This window comes from Dryobates pubescens, chromosome 8, assembly GCF_014839835.1.
Source record: "Dryobates pubescens isolate bDryPub1 chromosome 8, bDryPub1.pri, whole genome shotgun sequence".
NCBI lineage: Eukaryota > Metazoa > Chordata > Aves > Piciformes > Picidae > Dryobates > Dryobates pubescens.
In genome coordinates, this window is record NC_071619.1 from 31,099,970 (window position 1) to 31,126,629 (window position 26,660).

The window sequence follows — 26,660 nt, forward strand, 5'->3', positions numbered from 1 at the left end:
TCCTGAAAGGAGGTTGGACACTGGGGGTCAGTGTCTTCTCACTAGTACCAGGTGGTAGAAGGAGAGGAAATGACCTGAAATTGTGCCAGGGGAAGCTTAGGTTGGAGAGTAGGAATCTTGTTTTTCCTGCAAGAGAGGTCAGGCATTGGAACAGGCTGCCCAGGGAGGTGGTGGAGTCACCATCCCTGGAGGTGTTCAAGAAATGTGTGGCCATGGCACTTTCAGACACAGTTTAATGTCCCTGGTGGTCTTAGGTTGGTGGTTGGATTCTGTGATCTTAGAGGTCCTTTCCAACCAAAACAATTCCATGATTCTGTAATGTAAGATGGGGTTCACCTCTCATAGTCCTTCCTCTCTAGAGGATTGATTTCCCCTCTCTTTTCCCCTTGTCTCCACAATTTTCCCTTTCAAAAGTGATTTACTGAGCTGCTGCTCTGGTGTGTATTTCTCTGGGTGACACAGCAGCAGTGGCTCTGTCATTTCACTGCCTCTTCCCACCTGGTAGGAAGAAGCTTGCTGCTCGCCTGCAGGAAGCTGAGGAAGCAATTGAGGCAGCTAATGCCAAGTGCTCCTCTCTGGAGAAGACAAAGCACAGGCTGCAGAATGAGCTGGAAGACATGATGATTGACCTGGAGAAGGCCAACTCAGCAGCTGCCTCCCTGGACAAGAAGCAGCGTGGGTTTGACAAGATCATCAGTGACTGGAAGCAGAAGTATGAAGAGTCACAGGCTGAGCTGGAGGCTTCCCAGAAGGAGGCTCGTGGTCTTAGCACCGAGCTCTTCAAGCTGAAGAATGCCTATGAGGAGACACTGGACCATCTGGAGACACTGAAAAGGGAAAACAAGAACCTCCAAGGTAGGGCTCATGCAGACCCTGCATCCAGCATGGGAAACACACCACAGGACGGCAGGAGGGGTGCAGGTGCCCTGTAGCAGCTGTGGGGAAAGGTGTTTGTGTCATCCTTCAGACTAGCTTTCAGAGGTGCTTGGAGCCACTGAGTGATGCTGGCAATGAAGGTTTAGAACTTAGAAATTGCTAGTGCCAGAGGACAGCAGGCTTCCCTCTGCTCACCTGAAGATCACTGGCAGAGGTGCCAGTCTCAGGTGACAGACAAGGAAGAGGACAGAGGTGCAGTGAATGAAGCCTAGAGAGCTTGCAAAACAGAGCACAGTGTTGGTAGCCTGCAGATCACAGATGAAAACTAAACCATTGACAGAATCATCATAGAATGGTTTGGGTTGGAAGGCACCTTCATGATTACCTGCCATGGGCAGGGACACCTCCCACTAGCCCAGGGCCTCATCCAGCTAACCTTTCACACCTCCATGGAGGGGGCACCCATGACCTTCCTGGGCAACCTGTTCTAGCATCTCACCACCTTCACTATAAAGAATTTCTTCCTAATCTCCAGTCTAAATCTCCCCTCCTCCAGGTTAAAGCCATTGCCCCTTGTCCTGTCACTATAAACCCTTGTAAGAAGTCCCTCCCCAGCTCTCCTGTAGCTCCCTTCTGGTACTGGAAGGCTGCTCTAAGGTCTCCCTGGAGCCTTCTCTTCTCCAGGCTGAAGAGCTCCAATTCTCTCAGCCAGTGCTCACAGGAGAGCTGCTTCAGCCCTCTGACCATCTTCATGGCCCTCAAAAGGTGTTCACCAGCAAGTCTGTGCTCTTGAGTTGGTAAAAGGTAAAGGAAGTTGCTGCTCCTGCATGCAGATGAGGTCTCCAGGCAGCAGTCTGAGGCATGGCTCCTGTGTTCACACTCCACTGATTGCAGGATGTTTGGGGCACTCTGCTGGCTAAAGCCATCCATCCTTTCTTGTTTCAGAGGAGATTTCTGATCTCACCAACCAGATCAGTGAAGGAAACAAGAGCCTTCATGAAATAGAAAAGACCAAGAAACAGATTGAACAAGAGAAGTCAGAAGTTCAGCTGGCTCTGGAAGAAGCAGAGGTAAGAAAAGCTCACTCGGAGGAAGAGGAAAGGGTGGGTTTATCAGGATTTTCCTTCCTGGTTCATCTTCTGAGCAGCACAGCCAATGTGTTGATTGTTGGCAAGTGCAGCCTCAGCTCTTCTGGCCTCCCTAGCTAGGGTTTTCAAGGACTGGTGACTTTTGGACATGCCACCTCTGAGACCATCAGCTGAAGTGCTTTCAAAGGAGGTGCTTTGCAGGGTTTGGTGTTTTGCTGTTGGGTTGGTTTTGCCACCTTTCAGGAAGCTCAGGAAAAGCTCCTGATAATCCAGCCCTCTCTCACTTCAGCAGGGAATAGTTTGGTCTTTCAGGAAACAGGCACTGCTGAGAATTATGACCTTAGACTGTTTTATCAGTGTCTAGTTTCCAACCACAAACTCACCATTTCCTGGTTTTGAAAGCAACAAAACCACCCTCCTGACAGCTTCAAACTTGATCATGCCTCACATGCTGTGCTGGATACTGCTTCCAAAGCATGGCAGCAGTGTCAGAAACCAACTGAAAACAGGACAGCTAGAAAATCTCTGACTCCCAGTAGGAGTTTGGTCAAGACATTTAGCATTAATTTCTTCAGTCACAAGTATGCATGGATTCAAGAGGGCTGGAACAAGCCAACTGGAAGTAACTGGAAGGGCTTAGCTGTTAGTTCTGAAAGTGCATTTCAAAGCTGAGAAGGGGGTGTGGGTGTTGCTGGCTAGAAGAAACACAGCTCATAGCAAGGGGGTTTTTAGTGAAGCATTCCTTTTGAATGGTCCCCTAAAGAACAGTAGGTCTAGGGAGGTTCTGTTCCTCCTCTGCTCTGCCCTGCTGAGAGCACACCAGGAATACTGTGCCCAGTTTTGGGCTCACCAATTAAAGAGAGACAGGGAACTAGTGGAGAGAGTCCAGCAGAGAGCTATGGGAACAGAGAGAGTAGAGCATCTCTCCTATGAAGGAAGACTGAGAGAACTGGGACTGTTTAGTCTTGAGAAGGCTGAGAGGGGATCTTACTAATATCTGTAAGTATCTGAGGGATGAGTGTCAAGATGACTGTGCCAGTCTCTTTTTGGTGGTGTCCTGTAATAGGACAAGGAGCAACAGGTATAAGCTGAAACCCAGGAAGTTCCACCTCAACATGAGGAGAAACTTCTTTGCTGTGAGGTTGCTGGAGCCCTGGAACAAGCTGCCCAGAGAGGTTGTGGGGTCTCCTTCTCTGGAAACCTTCAGAATGCACCTGGCTGTGTTGCTGTGTGACCTGCCCTAGGTGATTCTGCTTTGGCAGGAGGGTTTGGCATGATCTCTAGAGGTCCCTTCCCAACCTCTAACGTTCCATGATCTGCTAAAACAAACATCACCCAGTGAGGGCTCCATGAAGACCTTAAATGCTGTGTGACTTCTTTTGTCTCCTACAGGATGCTTTATACATTGCAGGGATTTCACAGCCAAACAAGCAGGTGTCATGATCAGAGCAGAGGAAAGGGCATGCCCTTCTTCCACAGCTCTGAGATGTGGCGAGTGATGCTGTGCTCTGTCAGTGAGAAAGAATACATCAGTGCTTGAGGGATCTCAGGGACACACTTTACTTTGTTGGACTGTGTGAAATGGCTTCCTGAAGCTCAGTGATCTTAGGAAATAACAAAAGTAAAGTGGTGATGTATCATAGTTGAATTGTGAAAGAAATGGCTTCATACAGATTTTTTTTCTCCCTCCCTGGTGAATGTGGGGCTCTGGCAGTCACCAGCTGGTGACACAGTACTTCTGCCTGCTGCTCCCATTGATGTGTTGTGGCTCCTTGGCATGAAGTGTGCATCCAACTAACCTGTGGCTGCTGCATGATGGCCAGAGGTTACCAAGGATTTTGGAGAGCTCTGTCTTCACAGACTCAATTCTGTTTCCAACATCTCTCCAGGGAAGCATAGTTAAGCCTGTGCAAGCTTATCCTGCAGGCAGCACTTCTAGAATAGATGGTTTAGTCATGATAGATGACAGTAAAGGAGTTCCTCACTCTGAGGGTGATGAGACACTGGAATAGGCTGCCCAGAGAAGCTGTGGACACCTCAGCCCTGGAAGTATTTAATACCAGGCTGGATGAGGTCTTGAGCAACCCCAGGTGGAAAGTATGCCTGCCCATGGCAGAGGGGTTTGAACTAGATGATCTTTAAGGTCCCTTCCAGCTGAACACATTCTATGATACTCAGTTTTGTGCTTCCCTTCCCTGTTAGGAGCTAGGGTACCACTGGGTCTGGCTTATGCAAGACCTGGAAGTCAGAGTCCCTGTTACATCTTTATTGTCAGTTTAGTTTTTGACTTCCAAGAAATGTAAGAATAAAGCCATGGAGGCAACTTTTCATTGTCTTCAAGTTGACTGGGAAGAGCAGGCAGAGTGATGTGTTGTCATGCAGAGCTGGTGTATGTTAGTGCTTTCATCGATTCATGCATTCAGAGAATGGTTTGGGTTGGAAGGAGATCTTAATGATCACCTAGTTCCAACCCCTGGCCATGGACACCTCCTACTAGAGCAGGTTGCTCAAAGCCTTATCCAACCTAGCCTTGAACACCTCCAGGGAGGGGGCATCTGTGACCTCCCTGGGCCACCTGTGCCAGTGTCTCACTGACTTCCTTGAAGTTATATTGCCTGAGAAGATTGTATAATTGGGAGCCTTTCAACATTGCATGATTTGGAGAGATCTCTGTGAGCTGGGGGACATGTGGACCCCTTCACTCTCCCAACAAGCAGCTTGTTTAAGTTTTGGTCTGTCCCTTTGTTTAGTTCTCCTTTTCACACCCAACAGTGATTTGTTTATATTTTTCTACTTCTCTGCTCAAAATCTGTAAGGAAATTTTAAAGGCAAAGCCTAAAACCACCACACCCTTGCAAGCCCATGGATTTCCAGAGGGTGTCTGTGCAGAGGTGTGGAGTGGACATCACCTTGCTGACAGCAAAGCCATGCAGGCAAGCCCTAACACGTTGGGGTTTTCTTTGTGAGCTGTGGACTGGTTGACAATCTGTCCTCTAAGGAGCTTGCTGCTCAGTTTTCCAGCTGCCAAGTGGCATCAAAAGGCAAATAAATGCTTTCCCCCCCCCCCCCCCCCATATAAACTTCTCATGTCCTTGCCCAGAGAAAGAAAGGTAGGGAGGAAACCATGCTATGGGGAATGGATGGAGAAGTGGGCAGGCTTCATCTGCCTGCAGCAGTTTCTGATGTGCAAAAAAAAACCCCACAATAAAAACATGGACTAACTCCTGGCCTTGGTGCTTTCCATTTCAGGGAGCTTTGGAGCATGAAGAAAGCAAGACCCTTCGTTTTCAGCTGGAACTCTCACAGCTGAAGGCAGACTTTGAAAGGAAACTGGCAGAAAAGGAAGAAGAAATGGAAAACATAAGGTACTGGGCAGGAAGCAGCGTGGTTATTTTGAAGGGGAAAACCTCAAAAGATAAAAAACAATCTCAAGACTCAAACCAGGCAAATGCACCACAGCCTGCAGAAGAGAAGGCTCTGCAGAGACCTTAGAGCAGCCTTCCAGTACTTGAAAGGGACTACAGGAAAGCTGAGGAGGGACCCTTTACAAGGGCTTGTAGCAATAGGATGAGGAGCAATGGCTTTGAGATGGAAGAGAGAAGATTTAGACTGGATCCTAGGAAGAAATTCATTACATTAAAGGTGGTGAGACACTGGAAAAGGTTGCCCAGAGAGGCTGTGGATGCCCCCTTCCTGGAGGTGTTCCAGGCCAGGTTGGATGAGGCACTGGGCAACCTGGTCTAGGGGGAGGTGTCCCCTGCCCATGTCAGGGGGGTTGGAACTAGGTGACCTTTTAGGTCCCTTCCAACCCAAACCATTCTATGATTCTATGATTACGTCAGCACAAGCTGATGCCTTCTGTACCAGTAACCAAACCAGCTCTTATCATTTACCCAGTGCTTCAGAGGTGTCTCCTCTTACACAGTTCCAGGGATGGTGACTCCACCACCTCCCTGGGCAGCACATTCCAAGGGCAAATCTCTCTTTCTGGGAAGAACTTCTTCCTAACCAGTGTGGCCTAACCAGTGCTGAGTACAGGGCAGAATGACTTCCCTGCTCCTGCTGGCCACACTATTCCTGATGCAGGCCAGGATGCCATTGGCCTTCTTAGCCACCTGGGCACACTGCTGGCTCATGTTCAGCCCACTATCAACCAGTATCCCCAGGTCCCTTTCTGCCTGGCTGCTCTCCAGCCACTCTGACCCCAGCCTGTAGCACTGCATGGGGTTGTTGTGGCCAAAGTGTAGAACCCAGCACTCAGAAGTGTTAAATCTCATGCCAGCCCAATGGGATTATTTAGACCTTATCATTATTTTCCCTTTCACATCCAATGGTAGTTTATTTGCATTCTATTACTTTCTGTTCTATCTGTGGACAATTTTCTAGGCACAGCCTACAACTACCACATTTGTGCAGCTTTTCATTTAAGTTAATTTATGCAGCAGTTACATCTCCCCTGAGTGTGGGAGGATGTGAAGAGCTTGCAGAAGAGTTGGGTAAGCAGTGAGAATTGCAGAGGTGCAGAAACTATGGATAGAAAATGAGAGAAGCTTGCAGGAGAAAGGCATAAACAAGGAAAGGAAAAAAAGGGGGGGTGGGAAGGAAAGCATTTCTATAACAGAAGGCTGATGGCTTTTGTCTGTTCTCTGCCCCTGAGGACTAGGTCTAGGCTAAAGAGGTGCACTCTTAAAGAAGAGTTCTGCTCTTAAAATGCTGCTAGGCTGGGGCAGATTTGAGAGGAGAGCTCATTGCTCTCTACAGCCCTATGAGGAGAGCCTGAGGGAGCTGGGGTTGCTTAGCCTGGAGAAGAGGAGGCTCAGAGGAGACCTTATTGCTGTCTACAGCTACCTGAAGGGAGGTTGTAGCCAGGAGGGGGTTGGTCTCTTCTCCCAGGCAACCAGCACCAGAACAAGAGGACACAGTCTCAAGCTGTGCCAGGGGAGGTTTAGGCTGGAGGTGAGGAAGAAATTCTTCACAGAAAGAGAGATTGGCCACTGGAATGTGCTGCCCAGGGAGGTGGTGGAGTCACCATCACTGGAGGTATTAAAGAGGAGCCTGGATGAGGCACTTGGTGCCATGGTTTGCTTGATTAGATGGTGTTGGGTGATAGGTTGGACTTCATGATCTCAAGGGTCTTTTCCAACCTGGTCCTATTCTATTCTATTCTATTCTATTCTATTCTATTCTATTCTATTCTATTCTATTCTATTCTACCTGTCTACAACCTCCCTTCAGGTAGTTGTAGAGAGCAATAAGGTCTCCCCTGAGCATCCTCCTCTCCAGGCTAAGATCTCACTGCCTGGATTACAGACAAGCTATCATCAATATTTCATGTCTCAGCTTTGTTACCATAGAATTGTTTTGGTTGGAAAAGACCTCTAAGCTCATGGAGCCCAACCATGTTTTGCTGCTAGCTTGTGCAGCAGGCACACTGTTGCTCCCCTGGGAGTCTAGCTCAGTATCTTGCTGAAGCAATAAGGCCCTCAAGGTTCTCCTTGGTGACTTGGTGGTTTCCCAGCCCCTTTTGGCAAAACTTGGTGAGCAGTGAGATAAATATTTCCCTGTGTGAGTCATGCTCATATCTTCAGCTTGTAAACCAGAGAAACTTTCATCACAGGACTTGACTATTAGATAAGCAAGAAAATGAAGCACAAAGCACCTGTCTCTGTCTGCTTTGGGATCTTTACAGTGACACCAAGCTGCCTTTCACCCAGGGGGGGTGAGGCTGGTCATTAGGGTGAGCTTAATCTCTTCTAACTTCAGATGTCCAGAGCACAGATTGCCTTTGCTGAATTGTTTCTTTTTCAACTGACCTTAAGAAATGTGGTTCAACATGCACTTTAAGACACGATAAATTATAGTTCAGGTGTGCCATTTACTATCAAGAGCACCTAATTAGTTTAGAATGCAGCTGCCTACCCCTAGTTTGATTAATCCCTTCCAAGAACACCTTCAGAAAAAGGCTTGAGATGTGAAACATCCCAGTGAAGGGTGATGAGGCACTGGAACAGGTTGCCCAGAGAGGTGGTGGATAACCATTCTCCTGGTGAGAGACTGCTAAGCTTGTAGTGCTTCTTGTTAGTCTCAAAGCTGCACTTTCTTGAGTTTACAAGACATCTGAGAGGACTCTTTGCTCCCATGCCATCAAAGGAAGGGCAGCAGAAGGATGCTGTAGCTGCTTACAGGTCAGGAGTTAGCTGAGGGTGTGAAGCACACCAGCCACTTAGAAGTGAGGCACTGCAAACCCATATCCATGCCATCCAGAAGTACACTCTCATTCCTGGGAATGAGACACTTCCAGGAAGTGCCATTGCATACAGTTCTGCACTCCTGTGTAGAGATGAAAGTTGCTCCATCCACCCTTCCTGTGTCCTCCTCAGGAGAAACCAGCAGCGTGCCATAGATTCACTGCAGTCCACCCTTGATTCTGAGGCCCGGAGCAGAAATGAGGCCATCCGGCTCAAGAAGAAGATGGAAGGCGACCTCAATGAGATGGAAATCCAGCTCAGCCATGCTAACAGGCATGCTGCAGAAGCCACAAAGTCAGCACGTGTCTTGCAGACACAAATAAAGGTACTGCAGGAGCTGCCAGTCCCAAGCCCCCTGGGGCAGTTGTGGGCCAGGCTTTACTCAGCACAGGGCAAACCCACAGTGCTGATGTAGAGTGGGGTGTCCCTGCCCATGGCAGGGGGGTTGGAACTAGATGATCCTTGTGGTCCTTCCAACCCTGGCTGATACTATGATGTGTGATTTGAGAAGCTGCTCCTGAGCATGTGCAGGGAAAGCTGCTAGTGATCACATCTGCTGCAAGAGAGTGCTGGAAAATGGATTTCTTCCCCGACTTGTGTACAAACAGGCTGAGATCCTGGCATTAAACCCTTGCTGGCTACAACCTCCTGCAGGGGGAAAAAAAGCCTCACTGAGCTCTACAATTCTGGAGTGAGGTGGGGCTAGGTCTCTTTTCCCTAGCATCAGGTGACAGAACAAGAAGAAATGGCCTGAAATTGTGCCAGGCAGGTTTAGATTGGATGTTAGGAAAATTTCTTTGCTGCAAGAGTGGTCAGGCATTGGAACAGGCTGCTGAGGGAGCTGGTGGAGGCACTGCCCCTGGAGGTGTGCAGGAAATGTATGGATGTGGCACTTTGGAACATGGTTTAATGGCCACAGTGTTGTTAGTTTGAAGGTTGGACTTAGAGGTGCTTTCCAGCCAAAACAATTCTATGATTCTATGATTCTAGGAGCTTCAGGTGCAGCTGGATGACTCAGGCCACGTGAATGAAGATCTGAAGGAGCAGCTGGCAGTCTCTGACAGGAGGAACAATCTTCTCCAGTCAGAGCTGGATGAGCTGAGGGCTTTGCTGGACCAGACTGAACGAGCAAGGAAGGTGGCAGAGCATGAGCTGCTGGAAGCCACTGAACGTGTGAACCTGCTGCACACTCAGGTTGGCTTTGTTGTGTGTGTGCTCTCTCCCTCACTGGCTTGAACTGGGACTTGTCTGTTAGGCACTGCCACTCTTTGCCCATTGCTGCCATAAGGCAGACACACCTTGCCCTCCTTCAAGGAAGAAAATGAGGGAGAGGAAGTTAGTCACTCTGTAGATACACCACCTTCCCTCCCTTTAAGTCAGCTGGAACTGTGGTCCAGCTGACTGTTCATCAACAGTTTCCAAGAAAGTGATGATGGAAGACACTAGGAATAAGTTTGATCTCTTTCCTTCTTCCATGCTGCAACACCAGTTTGCTGCAAAACCAGTTTGCTGCTCTAGTCAAGGCATGGGTGGGCTTTGGACATTAGGAAGAGGTTCTTTACAGTGAGGGTGGTGAGAGGCTGGAACGGGTTGCTCAGTAAACTTGTGGATGCCTCATCCCTGGAAACATTTCAAACCAGGCTGGGTGAGGCTTTGAGCAACCTGCTCCAGTGGAAGGTGCCCCTGCCCATGGCAAGGGGGTTGGAACAAAATGGTCTTTAAGGTCTTTTCCAACCCAATCCGTTCTATGACTCTATGACTCTGTCACAGTGCACACTACAGTTCTTTCAGGGCCACGTCCTGACTCACCACCATTTTTGCTACAATCCCAAAGCTTCTCTTCACCAAATGACCCTCAGAAAGAAATGTAAATGGGGTACAGGCACAGTGGTTTCTCCAGCCCATTGATGACATGGGGCTTCTGGTTCAGTCTCCTCATTGCCCAACTGATTATGGACTGTTGGTTTTCTGCACTGAGCTGCCTTAGTCATTTTTCTCTTTCAGCCTACTGCTTATTATTCTATTGCAATATTTGCAGCCTTGTAAGGATTTTAATTATTCCCTTAGTCTGAAGCCTCACAGGTCAAGGTCAGCCCTCACCTCATACCTTGACCTCCTTGTCCAAGGACTTCTCTGTGTAATCCAGGAGTGGGGAAAAACCAGTAAGCCTTGGTGTGCTACGCTGTTTAGAGGAGTTATGTTTCTAATCATCATGTTTCCCCTTTTCCCACTGTTCCTTTGGAAAAAACTTCACAAAAGAACACCAGCCTGATCAACCAGAAGAAGAAGCTGGAGGGTGACATTTCCCAGATGCAGAATGAAGTGGAGGAATCGCTGCAGGAGTGCCGGAATGCAGAGGAAAAAGCCAAGAAAGCCATCACAGATGTAAGTAGGATGCTGCTCCCTTGGTCACTTCTTTTCAGTACCATAACCTCCTAGGACAGCCAAGAAAATATTTCCCTAGTCTCCATTCCTGTGCTTGTTCCAAGCTCATAGATCCAAAGCACTCCATGGAGGTAACTGATCAAACTACACAATAGAAGCTAGCAGTGAGAAGAGAGGAAGGACTTTTTCCTGATATTTAGGGTTGGGGGTTGGTTGCTTTGTTGGGGTGTTTCTGCCCCAGGAATGGAGTTTCCATTTGCAGATTCACAGATTGCATTGGGTTGGAAGGGATCCTCAAAGGTCATCTTGTCCAACCCCCCTGCAGTGAGCAAGCTTAGGGCCCCATTAATCCTCAAAGCCTCAGGTCCTGTCACCTTTGAATCAGGGAAGTCATACACCTGGACAGAATAAACCAGTTCACACTGGACTAGCCCTAACCAGTCTCCTGCTGTACACAGAGTCTGATGTGAGGAACAAAAGCACTGAATACAAGTCCCCCAAGCCTAGTCTGTCCCTGGGCTTTTTTGGTCTCAGCAAGATATGAGCATACAAGGTATTCTCTGAAGCTTAGGGTACAGGGAGTGATCCAAATAGGGGACAGTCCCAACAGATAGATCTTCCATCATTCCATATTAACCCAACACCCCAAGAGAGCTGCTGTAAAATGTGGTTGTCCTTCAGGCAGCAATGATGGCTGAGGAGCTTAAAAAGGAGCAGGATACTAGTGCTCACTTAGAGAGAATGAAGAAGAACATGGAGCAAACCATCAAAGACCTCCAGAAACGACTGGATGAAGCAGAACAAATCGCCCTGAAAGGTGGCAAGAAGCAGATCCAGAAACTGGAATCCAGGGTAAGTCTGTGATCCAACTTTGGCTTGCTGTCTCCTGCTTACTGAACCAGGAACAGGCAGGTGCTGTAAGGCTGCCTGTCAAGCTCATAGAGGTCAGTAAGGGATAGTGTGAATGCTTTCCTCTGCTCCACAAAATGCAGTTCTTGGAGGCATGCTTCCCCTTCATCATTCAGCTACAACCATCTGTTGTAGCCACAGCAAATCACAAAGCCTGTGATTTAAAGAACCAACCAAACAACACTACATGTAAGAAAAACAACTAAAAGCAGCAAAAAGCTTCTCCAAAGCTTGCTTCAGTTGAGCTTTTTCATCTTTTTTTGGCCTTTGCATATGTCTGCAGCTTGGAGTGCAAGTGCAGCTTGAGAAAGGCAGCATGGAAAGGTGACATTCTGATTGGCTCCTGCAATTCAGCTTTATGGAGGTGTGTCCTGCTTTGAGGCCAGGCAGATCCTCTCCTGCCCTTGAGAGGGGCAAGAGAATGACGCTCACACAAATGGATTGCAAAGTGATGGGAAGTTTAAACAGAAAAGCGGCAAGTGTGTTGCAGAAACTGCAAAGCAATAGTGCAAAAGAAACCCAGAGCATACAGAGTGCCTTACAGCACAACCAAAAGCCTCCCAACATTTCCCTTCTCCCCACCTGGGGGTATACCCCAAACCCCCAGGGCTCCTTCTTCCCTTCCCACTGCTAGGCTGGTCTCAGGCTGGCCAGGTCTGAGAGTGCCCCTCCCCTGGCATTAGCCCTAGCCAAGCCTAAGAGCCTTGTGACACTCCCCCAGCATTACCTGATAGGGAGCATCTCCCATGGGAGCAGAGAGGGAAGAAAGAGGCAGAGAATGACTTTGCAGATGGATTTATAGGGTGCAGGATATTCTGGGTATGAAACACACTGTTTCCTGTGTCCACCCACTGGGCTGGACACTCGGGACACCGGAGGTGTAGCTTGTGTGGCAGTGACTTGTGTGACTGGGTGTGGGAGGCACCCAGCCTAAACTGCCACGAAATGAGAGAAAACGAGCGTGTCTCGAGCTGTGAAGCAAATTCTCTGCACAGCTTGACGACACAGAGGGGTTTCTCCTGGGTTCTTGAAGGTTCGTGAGCTGGAGAACGAACTGGAGGCCGAGCTGCGCCGCAATACGGATGCCCAGAAGGGAGCGCGCAAGTTTGAGAGGCGCATCAAAGAGCTGACTTACCAGGTATGGCCAGGGATGCCGTGACCAGCAGGGCTCTGGGGACAAAGGGATCCTCCCCAACAACATCTTCAGGTGCTTCAGAGGAGGATGAAGGATGGCATTTCCCAGAGCTTTCTGATTCTTTCTGGATTGTTTAGTCTGGAGAAGAGGAGGCTGAAGGGAGACCTCATTGCTCTCTACAGCTCCCTGAAAGGAGGTTGCAGTGAGGTGGGGGTTGGTCTCCTCTGCCTGGTATCAGGTGACAGGATGAGAGGAAATGGCTTGATATTGTGCCAGGGGAGATTAGGAAAAATGTCTTTGCTGCAAGAGTGGTCAGGCATTGGAACAGGCTGCCCAGGGAGCTGCCCAGGGAGCTGGTGGAGTCACTGTCCCTGGAAATGTTCAAGAAATGTCTGGCCATGGCTCTTTGGGACATGGTTTAATGGCCATGGTGGTGTTAGGCTGATGGTTGGACTTAATGATCTTGGAGGTCTTTTCCAACCAAAACAATTCTATGATTCTATGACTGCTTTCTTCTGAAATCAAACACAGAGCAAGTTTTGCTCTCAGTTGTGTTTACAGGATCACAGGATGTTAGGGGTTGGAAGGGGACTACGAAGATCATTGAGTCCAACCTCCCTGCCAGAGCAGGACCATAGCATCCAGCACAGGTCACACAGGAACACATCCAGGTGGGTCTTGAAAGTCTCCAGAGAAGGAGACCCACTCTTACTTCAAAAGATGACCACTTCAAGTTAAAAAAGAGTTTAAAAGTAGGAGGACTGGGGTTTTTTTGATTTTATTACATCTACTTTCCTCTTATTACACACTGGAGTTCCAAAGGACAGGCTGGAGGGTGGACTCCATGATCGTAAAGGTCTCTTTCAACTGAAACAGTTCTGTGATTCCATGATTATAGGACGCTTTAGAGCTAGGAAAAACATCTCCCTAAGGCTACCATCATCCTGCCTGACTCACTGTGAAAGCCTTGGTTGCTGGGATTTGGACAGTTTTAGCACAGCATTAATATGGAGCAGGCTCAGATGACTACTCACACTGCAAGAGAAGAAAGGGCCCAGCTGTCCCTCAGCTATGCTGATGCTGCTAAAAAGAGCCAGAAGGATTCAGTTGGCTCCAATGCATCACTCAGTGGAGGGTTGCCCAGTCCCAGGGCTCTGCTACCTATTGCTAAAGTCTAAAGCCTCGGATTGCTAACAGCTGCTTGCCTTTCAATAAATCTCTTCAGCACAGAGCACTGATCCTTTTGCTTTCAACAGCATCCTTAAGAAGATAATCCCATCCATCTGCTTTAGGAGATTATGTAGCTTCCTACCTGTTGTTTCACTCAGTTTTGTAAGCAGAGACCAAAAATTGTTTCCTTGGAGTACACAGCTCCAGCCCAGGCAGATAGAATCGTATGTTCATAGAATGGCTTGGGTTGGAAGGGACCTTAGAGGTCATCTAGCTCCAACCCTGCTTCCATGGGAAGGCACACCTCCCACTAGACCATGTTGCTCCAGGCCCTCTCCAACAATTGTACACCTCCAGGGAGGGGGCAGCTGCTCCTTCTGCTTATGCACTGTGACAGCTTAAACCTGGCTCCTTTTGCCAGAAATGGCCCCAAACAAGATTTGTGAGTATGGAAACCACAGTGTTTTAGGCACACCCATGGGTCTGCTTCACAGATCGGAGCGGGTTGGAAGGGACTCGGAAGGCAATCTTGTCCAACCCCCCCTGCAGTCAGCAGGGACATCTTCAGTGAGAGCAGGCTACCCAGGGCCACAGCAAGCCTGATCTTGATTGTCTGCAGGGATGGGGCCTCAAGCACATCCCTGGGCACCCTCTTCCAGCATTTCTCCACTCTCATTGTGAAGAAATTCCTCCTGATGCCCAGCTGAAATCTACCCTGCTCCGCTTTCCAACCACTGTCCCTTGCAATATCACTACAAGCCTTTCTAAACAATCCCTCCCCAGCCTTCCTGTAGGTCACCTTCAGATATTGAAATCCAGCTCTAAGATCTCCCTGGAGCTTTCTCTTCTCCAGACTGAACAGCCCCAGTTCTTCCAGGCTGTCTTTGTAGGAGACACGCTCTGTAATGACATCATGCTCCTCATCCCTGAGCAAGGAACTCCTTCTCTGTGCTTATACTTCTGAAAGTGTGTGCACAGAGAGGTGTGTGTGTATGTATATATATTTACATATACAGATATGAATGAGAGGGCACTCCCCTTCAGTCCTCAGCCTCCAGGCTTACCTACATCTTCAATCAACCCACAGACATCTTTCTCATCTACACAGGGTGATCACTGTATGGTTTGTTTGCATTTTGAACTCTAAAATGCTGCCTGTGGCAGCCATACCTATTTCAGTGTGGGAGGTGCTTTAGGCCCTTTTACATCCTCAACCCAGTTAATGTGTTTCCATGCAGTCAGAAGAAGATAAGAAGAACCTGGCCAGGATGCAGGACCTGATTGACAAACTCCAATTAAAAGTGAAGAGCTACAAGCACCAAGCAGAGGAAGCTGTAAGTAACCATTCAGGCTTTGTGACTTTGGAGACATTTCTTGTCCTTTACCCCACAATCTTTGCTCCACAGAAGCTTTTAGTACACACATTTTGTACCTCAAGATTTGTATTTAAATTCCTAGAATCCTTGTGTGCATGCTATGCCACCTATTTTAGTTTATAATATAAAACATGTGGCATGCTTGGGTGACACTGGAACAGGTTGCCCCCTCTCTGGAGGTGCTCAAGGCCAGGTTGGATGAGGCCTTGAGCAACCTGCTCTAATGGAAGGTGTCCCTGCCCATGGCAGAGGGGCTGGAACTGGATGATCTTTAATGCCAACCTAAACCATTCTATGAATCTGTTGGTTATATGAAAGAAAAAGTGTTCCATCTTAAGATTGCAGTACAATTTGCACAGGAAGGGCAGTAGCAGGAAAGACTTCTTTCCTCCTAGTCCCTCAGGAGGCATGTTGAGAACCTCCAAGTTCACTTCCCATAGAGAGTGGCACTGGAAATGTCAACTGCAAAATAACCATCCTGGTTCTCCAGGAGGCAAGTGGGTCCCATCCAGTGTCACCTAGCCATGCTGGGCACTTTCCATCCCACTTGAAATGGAAAGCTTTTCTTCATGTGGACAGGAGGAAATCAGCTGCACTGTTTTCTCTCACCAGGAAGCTCAAGCCAATCTGTACCTTTCAAAGTACAGAAAGCAGCAACATGATCTGGATGATGCTGAAGAAAGAGCTGAAATAGCTGAATCTCAGGTTAACAAGCTGAGGAGCAAGTCAAGAGACATTGGCATGAAAAAGGTAGGGTTGTACCCCATGAGGTAGATGTGACTGTTTCACACACTGCATGCAGGAAGATCTGTTGCATCTATCAAAGCAGCATGGGCTAGAAGAAATTCTTGCTTGCTACATCTTTAGTTTCAGTCTACTCTTTATTTTATCATTAAGGTAAGCCTTTAGGACAGCAAAATGAAGTCTCTGTCCTCTTGACATGGTCATTGAACCTCTGTGCTCAGCAGCCAGAAGTTTCCAGACCTGGTGATTTGGTGTGTTGGTTTGGTTGGTTTGTTTTGCAAGGGATGTTTACAAACTCCACTTTTTTCTTCTTCTGATGGTGTCAATTTCTGTGTCTGTAATACAGCCTGGCAGATGGCCAGACACTTTAACATTGCTCTTCCAGCCAGCTGAAGACAGACAAGCTTGGCTACATTTATGCTAGTCTGTTTCAGGTAGAAAACAGAAACAGCAACAAGCAGAAGCATTCCTGGAAAAAGCTTTTGTCATTTATTTGTGACTTTACCTTAAACCACCCTCAACACTTCCATTTTAACCATCCCAATTGCATTTCAGGTTCATGAAGAGGAGTAAGCATGTGAGAAGATGCTTGACATAATCAGGCACAACTCATGCACCAAAAACAATTAAAGAAGAAAAAAAAGGCACTTAGAGAAATAAATATCAAGTGAAAACTCCAAGGCAGTGTATAGTGTTTGCCATTCATGTCTGGGTTTCTATTTGCCAAGCCTCAGGGATCAATAAAAGATGAAATCCTGCCCAACAGCCCACTTCATGATGTCAGAATAAATCCTAAGTGGCAGATCTCTTGACAAAACTCAAAACCAAGGGTAACTCCAGTCATGCTTCCAAGTTTCATGTGTTAGGTGCAGATTGTTCAAGCAGCACAAATTAAACCTGTGCAGGGCAGCTTGGATAACCCAACTCCCATCTGTCCTGCCAGAGTCTGTATGAGTTTTGTAGGAGAGCAGAAAGTGAACTTCTTCACATGACCAGTCAGTTTGGAAGCTTCCCCTGCTCCCAGCCAGTTTACTTTTGTTCACCAGCTGCAGGAGAAACACAGGAGATGCTGTGGAGAGACACGTCCCACCTGGACTGGCTGTGGCTCAGAAATAAGGTTCTCTTAGATCTTTTCCACTTTTAAACAGGGAAATTGTCTTTGCCTAAAAATAAAATACTAAATGAAGAGGGCAACAGCAAGCCCTCTCTTTCTCTCATCCTAAAAACATTAAACAATCTCTCAAACCTCAGCCCCGGGGTACAGAATTTCTCACCGTGCCTTTAATATGCCCATGCTCCTCACAGGCATCAATTGCTTCACTTTTTTTCCTTAACAGATCAGGTCTTCTGTTACTATGGCTCAGATAACCACAGGCTCACAGGATGTTAGGGGTTGGAAGGGACCTCTGAAGATCATGGAGTCCAGTCCCCCCTGCCCAGGTCGCCCATTTCCATGGTGTTAGAACTTGATGAACAAATTGGATGTGACTCTTCAGTATTTTCAGTAGGAGTTCTGCTTTCAGGGACGTTTCTTGCACTTTTCTAGTGAAAACAAAAACATTTATAACAATTACTGAAGTGTAAAATCAGACATCTAGTGGAGACAGAGCAAAATAGATTCACTATAAAAATAGAATAGAATTAACCAGGTTGGAAAAGACCTTCGAGATCATCAAGTCCAACCTATCACCCAACACCATCTGATCAACTCAACCATGGCACCAGGTGCCTCATCCAGGCTCCTCTTTAATACCTCCAGTGATGGTGACTCCACCACCTCCCTGGGCAGCACATTCCAATGACCAATCTCTCTTTCTGGCAAGAACTTCTTCCTAACATCCAGCCTAAACCTCCCCTGGCACTGGAACAGGCTGCCCAGGGAGGTGTTGGAGTCACTGTCCCTGGAGGTAGTTAAAAGAATCATGGACCTGATACTCTGGGACATGGTTTAATGGCCAAGGTGGTGTTAGGTTGAAGGTTGGAGTAGAGAATCTTACATGTCCCTTCCAACTGAAACAATTCTGTGATTCTAAGTTAACATTCTCATGACCAAAAGACTATTGCATAGATGCACCAAAGAAGGCCTTCTGGACATAGAAATAAAGCAAGGAGGAGGACAAGTTATTTAATCTGAGACTTATCCTACAGCTTCAGTCTTTTTTTATTTGCTTTAATCTATGAAAAAAAATCAAACTTACATGGTAGTCAGACATTCAAGACCTGAATTTAAGTCTAACAGTACCTTTAAAAATGAATTCCTTAGTGACTGTACATACCTTGTAGCAGCCACAGAACATAACAGCAGCAAAACAGATCACCAGCACCACAGCCATGCTGACCACAGCTATCCCAATATTCCTCCTGTTGTTTGAGTTCCCTTTAAAATGCAAATGCCAAAAAGTTTAACAGAAGTGCTTGATGTCACAAATTAGTGTTCATTATTGTTCAATAATTACACAATTACAGAATTAACCAGGTTGGAAAAGACCTCAAAGATCATCGAGTCCAACCTATCCTCCAACACCATCTAATCAACTAAACCATGGCACCAAGCGCCTCATCCAGGCTCTTCCTAAGCACCTCCAGTGATGGTGACTCCACCACCTCCCTGGGCAGCACATTCCAATGCCCAATCTCTCTTGCTGGGAAGAATTTCTTCCTCACCTCCAGCCTCAACCTTCTCTGGCACAGCTTGAGACTGTGTCCTCTTGTTCTGGTGCTGGTTGCCTGGGAGAAGAGACCAACCCCCACCTGGCTACAACCTCCCTTCAGGTAGTTGTAGACAGCAATAAGGTCTGCCCTGAGCTCCCTCAGCCTCTCCTCACAGGGCTGTGCTGCAGATCCCTCCCCAGCTTTGTTGCCCTTCTCTGGATGCCTTCCAGCAACTCAACATCATCTTTGTTGAATTTATGTCTATGGAATCTATGTCCTTATGATGACTGAAATGTGAACAGAAAGCAGATTATTTTACTTGATTGTGCTGATACAAAACTCCCTATGTGCTCACAGAACATGCTTGGAAGACTGCTTAATACAAGTTTCATTTTAAAACATATCCAATATGGTAAATATGTCTACGACAAAGCTGGAGAGGGACTTTTACAAGGTCTTGTAGTGATAGAAAGTGTCCCTGCCCATGGCAGGGGGTTTGGTACTAGATGATCCTTGAGGTCCCTTCCAACTCTGACAATTCTCTGAATCTCACCTCCTCCAGCCTGTTCCCACAGGGGCAGATAATTGACAGATAAAATAGGTAAGAGTGGCAACTTACCAACTTGCAAAGTTCTCACAGTGAGCTTTGTATATTGAGGTGTTGAAATATTGCACAGATATTCTCCACTGTCCTGGGCAGTAAGATGTTCCAGCATCAGTGCAAAGTTACTTTGGTTCATGCGCGCTCGAGCTGGGGGTGAGGGAAATGTCCCATGGAAGGCAGCCAAGACTGAAACCATTGCACCTCTGTGTAACTCCCAGACAACGCTGAAACCTTCAGTGCCTGCAGTGGTGTTGCTGTCATCACAAGGAATTACAGTGCTGCCTCCTTCTACGACAGACAGCTGCTCTGAAAAGAGAAAAATGAAGAGCTCTCTTCAAGATTTTTTGGAGCTTATTTAGAGATGGGGGAGGGGAGGGAGTTGGACTCTTCTCCCTAGTGTCAGGTGAGGGAACAAGAAATAGTCTGAAATCATGCTAGGGGAGGTTTAAGTTGGATATTAGGAAGAATTTCTTTGCTGCAAGAGTAGTCAGGCATTGGAACAGGCTGCCGAGAGAGGTGGTGGAGTCACTACTCTTGGGGATGTTTAAGAGACATCTGGATGAGAAGCTTAGGCACATGGTCTAACAGCTGTGTACAGGGAGATGCTAGGCTATGGCTGTACTCAATGATCTCAAGGTCTTTTCCAACCAAACAATGCTGTGATTCTATGATCCCATTTCCATGGCTGTCCCCCCTGCAGAACTCCTGTCTTTAATTTGGCTCTGAAAGCATCTGTGACGCTCAGCAACAACGAAGGAAGACTCTTCCTTTCATTCCTACCTTTCATCCTCCATTCAGCAGTCCAGTTTTTGTAGGGGTGATGAATATGACAATAGTATGGATCAGCTGTGTTTGTAATATTCTGGCCACTCCTAAGAGAATAGAGGACTCCATTGCTGCTTTTCTCTTGATGCGTCTCTTGGATGGATGCATTGCCTCGTAGCCAAGAGACATGAGGTTCAGGGTAGGTGAGAAAGGCACAGCACATCAGCGTTCTTTCTGTCTCTCTCTTTTTGTACTCCAGGGCATAATAAGGGGAAACTAGATTAAAAAGAAACCAAACAAAAACCCATGAATCCTACTACTTTGAAAATCCTTTTTAACTTGAAGTGGTTATCTTCTGAAAGAACAGAACTGAGAGCAAGATGTAATCTCGGTTTGATTTCAAAGGAAAGCATAGAGTCACAGAATTGTTTTGGTTGGAAAAGACTAAGATCATCAAGTCCAACCATCAACCTAAGACCACCATTAAACCATGTCCCAAAGTGCCATGTCCACACATTTCCTGAACACCTCCAGGGATGGTGACTCCACCACCTCCTGGGCACTCTTGCAGGAAAGGAAATTTTTCCTCATCTCCAGCCTAATATCACCTGGCATAATCCCAGAATCATGGGATGGTTTGGGTTGGAAGGGGCCTTAAAGATCTCCTTAGTATCAGGTAATAGAACAACCCTGGTGTTGAAACTAGGGGCTCAACCTCCACCTCACTCTAACCTCCCTTCAAGGAGCTGCAGGGAGCAATGAGGTCTTTCCTCAACCTCCTCCTCCCTTCATAGCAGCATTTACTGTCATTACCAGGGTGTGCACTATTCCAAGCAGTCACAAAATGCTTTCAAACTCCAGTGTACCACCTAAATACCCCTTAGGAACCACATTACAGTAGGTTGTGAGATTAAGTGCTGCATTCTCATTTCTCAACTTATGCTCCAACATTTCATGAGAGAAAATTAATTGATTGATTGCATCATCAGGATCAAAAGGTGCTCTGTAGAGTTGGAGGGTATTGATTCCCTGCAAGAAATAGGACCAGAGAATCTGATTGTGTCAACCCATTTCCACTGCCGTGATCCAAGCACTTTTGCTGTTGTACTGACCTCTTACCCACAGCATGACTTTCACTTCTGTGCTATTTTCCAGTGTTCCCACATAGCATGTATAATTGCCCTCATCAGTCACAGTCAGGTTACTAAGTTTCAAGGAGGCATTTCCATTAGGAATGTCCTGGTGGAAAAGATGTGTTCTGGTTTTGTAATCCGGGTCTTGCCGCTCCAGACGATCGCCCTGGTTGTAGTAGCTGTGGACAGTTCTGTTCCCTCTCATCCAGTGAATTGCTGCTTCATGTCCAGGTGAGAAAGAGCAAGGGAGGATGCAATCCTGGGAAAACTGCCCCACTATTGTCTTCTGCTCTGTAAACCCTAAGGGCAAGAATATAGGTGAAGAAATCGAATCTAGACCTGACACGAAACAGTCTGGGCAGGCAGGACATTCCTACCAGGAGTGCCAACAGCTCCTGCAGGGCTTTTCTGTATCATGAGTTTCAGGGACAGCACAAGTCTTTGTTCAGCTTGATCAACATGGTAACACACAGCTCTGGTCATTGAACTTAGAATCACCTACAGGTCCCAGGCAGCACCCCCCACCTGAGCTTCAAATTCATTTTCAACAGCACCACTTAAACTTCAGTTAGAATAGAATAGAATAGAATAGAATTAACCAGGTTGGAAGAGACCTTCAAGATCATCGTGTCCAACCTATCATCCAACACCACCTAATCAACTAAACCATGCAACCAAGCACCCTATCAAGTCTCCTCCTGAACACCTCCAGTGACGGTGACTCCATCACCTCCCCAGGCAGCCCATTCCAATGGGCAATCACTCTCTCTGTGTAAAACTTCCTCCTAACCTCCAGCCTAAACCTCCCCTGCTGCAGCCTGCGACTGTGTCCTCTTGTTCTGGTGCTGGTTGCCTGGGAGAAGAGACCAACCCCCACCTGGCTACAACCTCCCTTTAGGGAGTTGTAGAGAGCAATAAGGTCTCCCCTGAGCCTCCTCTTCTCCAGGCTAAGCAACCCCAGCTCCCTCAGCCTCTCCTCATAGGGCTTGTGTTCCAAGCCCCTCACCAACTTTGTTGCCCTTCTCTGGACACGCTCCAAAACCTCAAACCCTTCTGAGCTACAGCTTGCTGCATGCTCCAGTGCTCACAGTAACATGTTGCAGTGACCCAGGTTCCCAGTAACCTTCACAGGGTTATTATTGCACCATCACCAGTGCAGACAGAATGCCTTAAAACAGCTTTCTCCCCACCCAGTGTCAGGGAGCTCTGTCTCTGCACCCCAAAGTAATTAAGGTGTGGATTCCTCAAAATCAATTCACACAAGTGGTAGCATCTGATTTCAGCATGAACTGAGAACTACTGCTGCTGAAAGGTCACACAAGGCACCCCATCAGCAGAGCCATGGGGCAGAAACATTGGCAAGCAACAGTTTGGATGCTCAGTGGCCCATGGCCATTGATTCAGCCACCTCAAACAGATTCTTTACCATTAATAAACAGTGTTTGAATTAATTAGTTCCCCAACCTTGCCCCCATTAAAATATTTGTAACAATTATCTTACTATTTCTCATAAGCAATAGAGCTAAAACCTACCCCAAACTGTAGCACCCATGGGAAATAAATAGATGAGAAGAAATAGGATTCTCTGTCTCTTCATGTCTTCCTTGGTTCATTGCAGACTCACTTCAAACTGACAACATAAAAGGAGGGAAGACAAATCTGTTTACATACAGGGGTGTGCTTAAATGATGTGGCCAGGAGACCACATCACCCCCACCTTTTTCAAACAGTCCATGCTCCACAAAGTGCCAGCATCAGCAGAGGAATGCTGAGCAGCGTCAGCAGACACTAATTCCTTCCCGAGATGACAGTTGGGGGGGAAGGAGGGGGCGTGCTCTTCTTCTTGTTGTTTTCTACTGTAAACCAAGTAAAAATCACGGCACCTCTTTCCTCCTGGCCTCCCCCTCTGGTTTTTAAGGGGCTCGGGCAGAGAGAGGGACTCCAGGGTGAGTCAACTCCCATTTAGGTCCCCTCTGGGCTGAGGGAGGTGCAGCGGTGCCGGTTCGAAGATGACTCACCTGGCTCAGGCATCGCAGCAGGAAGCCCAGCTGAAGGCAGAACATTCTCCAGAGAAGCGAAGCCGGGCAGTCATAAAAAAGTAAAACCAGGCAAAAAGGGAAATGTCAGCTGTGGGGAAGCCCCAGCTGTCTATCCAGTTTTTCTCCTTTTACTTCCCCCTCCACCCCGGATCAGACTACAGGAGACTGTATTAAAGGACCCGGCGGGGAGAGGGGGGTGCAGCACGAGGAGATTTTATTTCCAGCCTTTAACTTGATGCTCCACAAAAAACACTTTCTCTTTCTAAATAAAACACTTTCATTGCTGGCAAAGAACTACCCAAATAAGAGACAGTGTCAGCTGTTCATTTGCCCTTCCCCCCTTTCTTTGTTTGTTTGGAGTTGGGGGAAGGAAGGAAATAATAAAGAGAAAAAGGAAAGTTCAGAACCTTTTCCCATTCTTCTCAATAATCCCTTAAAAGCTTTTAAATGAAGGGGATTTTCTGCCTGTCTGATGTTTTCTTGGGCTCTGTGGGCATGAGGGATCCTCATGGGGAGCTGGGACTGCAGAGTTCCCACCCATGGGATGGGAGGGGGATGCAGGGATGTGTGAGGTCACAGAATCATAGAATGGTTTGGGCTGGAAGGGGGATGCAGGGATGTGTGGGATCAGAGAATCATGGAATGGTTTGGGCTGGAAGGCGGATGCAGGGATGTGTGAGGTCACAGAATCATAGAATGGTTTGGGCTGGAAGGGGGATGCAGGGATGTGTGAGGTCACAGAATCATGGAATGGTTTGGGCTGGAAGGGGGATGCAGGGATGTGTGGCATCAGAGAATCATAGAATGGTTTGGGCTGGAAGGGGGATGCAGGGATGTGTGGGATCAGAGAATCATGGAATGGTTTGGGCTGGAAGGGGGATGCAGGGATGTGTGGGATCAGAGAATCATGGAATGGTTTGGGCTGGAAGGGGGATGCAGGGATGTGTGGGATCAGAGAATCATGGAATGGTTTGGGCTGGAAGGGGGATGCAGGGATGTGTGAGGTCACAGAATCATAGAATGGTTTGGGCTGGAGGGGGATGCAGGGATGTGTGGGATCAGAGAATCATGGAATGGTTTGGGCTGGAAGGGGGATGCAGGGATGTGTGAGGTCACAGAATCATAGAATGGTTTGGGCTGGAGGGGGATGCAGGGATGTGTGGGATCAGAGAATCATGGAATGGTTTGGGCTGGAAGGGGGATGCAGGGATGTGTGAGGTCACAGAATCATAGAATGGTTTGGGCTGGAAGGGGGATGCAGGGATGTGTGGCATCAGAGAATCATAGAATGGTTTGGGCTGGAAGGGGGATGCAGGGATGTGTGAGGTCACAGAATCATAGAATGGTTTGGGCTGGAGGGGACCTTCAGGATCGTCCGGCTCTGGCCCCGTGCCATGGGCAGGGATGCCTCCCGCTGGCCCAGGTTGCTCAAGGCCTCACCCAGCCTTCCTCCAGGCTTTGCCATTAATAAACAGTGTTTGAATTAATAAATTCCCCCCCCCCCCCAATTAAAAATCTTGTAACAATTAGCTTATTATTTCTCATAAACAATAGAGCTAAAACGTACCCCAAGCTGGAGCACCTGTGTGAAATAAATAGATGAGAAGAAAGAGGATTCTCTGCCTCTTCATGCCTTCCTTAGTTCATTGCAGACTCACTTCAAACTGACAACATAAACAGGAGAGGAGAAAAATCTGCTTAAATACAGGGGGAAAGACATGCTTTAATGACATCATTTCCTTTCTACAGCTTATTAAGGCTTTGTGTCATGGTTTGGGTTGTTTTTGTCTTGACTTCCTGGGGTGGGAAATTTGCCTGCAGTTGCAAATGCACTTCCCACACTTTACTCTTCAGCAGGTCAAAAGGGCATCCTCAGCTAACCTTCCCAAAATGTATATATGGAAGTCTAGGGTAGAAACGCAGAGGAGACCTTATTGCTGTCTATAAATACCTGAAGGGAGGTTGTAGCCAGGTGGGGGTTGGTCTCTTCTTCCAAGCAACCAGCACCAGAACAAGAGGACAGTCTCAAGCTGCACCAGGCGAGGTTTAGGCTGGATGTTAGGAAGAAGTTCTTCCCAGAAAGAGAGATTGGCCATTGGGAATGTGCTGCCCAAGGAGGTGGTGGAGTCACCATCACTGGGAGTGTTTAAATAGAGCCTGGATGAAGCACTTGTTGCCATGGTTTAGTTGGTTAGATGGTGTTGGGTGAAAGGCTGGACTCAATGATCTCAAAGGTCTTTTCCAACCTGGTTAATTCTGGATGCTATATTCTAAAATAAATGATAGATGATTTTGTTTGTGTTAGCAGTGATTTCTAGTATCATCTCCACATCTCCTGCCATTGTATCACATTTGATTGTATTCTTTGCTCCTTTGCTCATTTGTCCATCACTTCCAACTCGACTGACACAATATATAGCACCATAGAATCATTTCAGTTCGAAAAGACCTTTAAAATCACTGAGTCCAACCATCAACCTAACACCACCATGCCCATTGAGCCATGTCTTGGGCTTGAGGTTTGGATTACAGAAATGGTAATCAATGACAAATTTGATGTGATCTACCACATTTAATGGTCAAGTTCAACTGGCAGTGATGCTCTGAGAGTAACATGCTTCCAACAGTACCTCAGCAATGCTTTGGGGAGCTGCATCAAGGAGTAAAGCCTGGACAGTGCAGGTTGCCTTGCATCTTCCAGCTCTGCTGTTAGTAGCTATCTGAAAATGCTCATGTTCAGCACAAAGGTTAGCCTCATAGTCTGTTGAGAAAAATGTTTGTGGCTCTCTCGAAAAACCTGGCAAGTACAGGCTGGCTTTTTTTTTAAACAGGTCTGGAGTCTCACAGGCACAAAGTAGATTTATGGTGACAGTCACAGTTCAATGGCCCAGAGAAACATGGGTTTCCTGTTTGTCACAGGTCCAACCAAGACACCACACCCTAAAGCTTTGTAGTGAAATACTAAAATGAAAGTTTTTTATCCAGACAGCATACAGCTGGAGTTGTGATTACTGTGGTCCTGTCAAGTACTGATGCTCTAGTTTTCAGGAGACTTATTTCACATGGAACCATCATGGGCTGTTGGGCAGAGTTTCTGAGAGCAAGGCAAGGGACTAAAATGCATCTTTCAAGACAGGCTGCAGTTGCTTGGGCCATAGTAGGAAACAAACATCAAACAGCACGTGATTTTTTTAGCTAATCAACAACCAAACCACATGCCCTTTGAACTGTCCAGCAACGTGAACCCTGGTAAGAGCACTGGGATCAGTCTCTGCTCTGTGAACTTTCCTGTGATGTACTCTGAGAGCAGCCATACATACAGTAATATTTGTCTAACCCTGTCAAACAAAGCAATTCCTTTACTTAGTGTAAAGGATGTTGATCAAATCCTTTTCAAGGTAACTTAGCAACACATTTCGAGCACACACACATGCCAGGACTGGAAATGGCCCCAGGCAAGCAAGAACAATGAATGTGCAAAGTACATGGGCTGGAAATGCCCCCCAGCAAACATGAAATACAAGTTTGTGACGTTG

The 26,660-nt window shown here is 47.2% G+C and overlaps 2 protein-coding genes across 2 annotated transcripts in view; one reads left to right on the forward strand and one right to left on the reverse strand.

The window, feature by feature from the left end:
* MYH15 (myosin heavy chain 15) overlaps positions 1-17,467 on the forward strand; it is a 57,584-nt gene extending 40,117 nt beyond the window's left edge. Inside the window, exons 32-42 of the mRNA XM_009896986.2 lie at positions 506-855; positions 1,822-1,946; positions 5,214-5,329; positions 8,345-8,537; positions 9,203-9,406; positions 10,472-10,597; positions 11,279-11,449; positions 12,540-12,644; positions 15,050-15,145; positions 15,800-15,937; positions 16,487-17,467. Of these exons, the coding sequence (XP_009895288.1) occupies positions 506-855; positions 1,822-1,946; positions 5,214-5,329; positions 8,345-8,537; positions 9,203-9,406; positions 10,472-10,597; positions 11,279-11,449; positions 12,540-12,644; positions 15,050-15,145; positions 15,800-15,937; positions 16,487-16,504 (1,642 nt within the window). The 3' untranslated portion in view covers positions 16,505-17,467. The remainder of the gene's footprint in view (positions 1-505; positions 856-1,821; positions 1,947-5,213; positions 5,330-8,344; positions 8,538-9,202; positions 9,407-10,471; positions 10,598-11,278; positions 11,450-12,539; positions 12,645-15,049; positions 15,146-15,799; positions 15,938-16,486) is intronic.
* Positions 17,345-23,172, reverse strand: HHLA2 (HERV-H LTR-associating 2). Its single transcript, XM_054163895.1, has 7 exons — positions 23,104-23,172; positions 22,619-22,715; positions 21,065-21,385; positions 19,968-20,228; positions 19,203-19,493; positions 18,208-18,308; positions 17,345-17,473 (listed from the first exon to the last, which is right to left on the reverse strand). Exons 2-7 carry the CDS (start codon positions 22,680-22,682, stop codon positions 17,345-17,347), a joined length of 1,167 nt encoding a protein of 388 aa, XP_054019870.1. The 5' UTR covers positions 22,683-22,715; positions 23,104-23,172.
* Between the last annotated feature and the right edge of the window lie 3,488 nt (positions 23,173-26,660).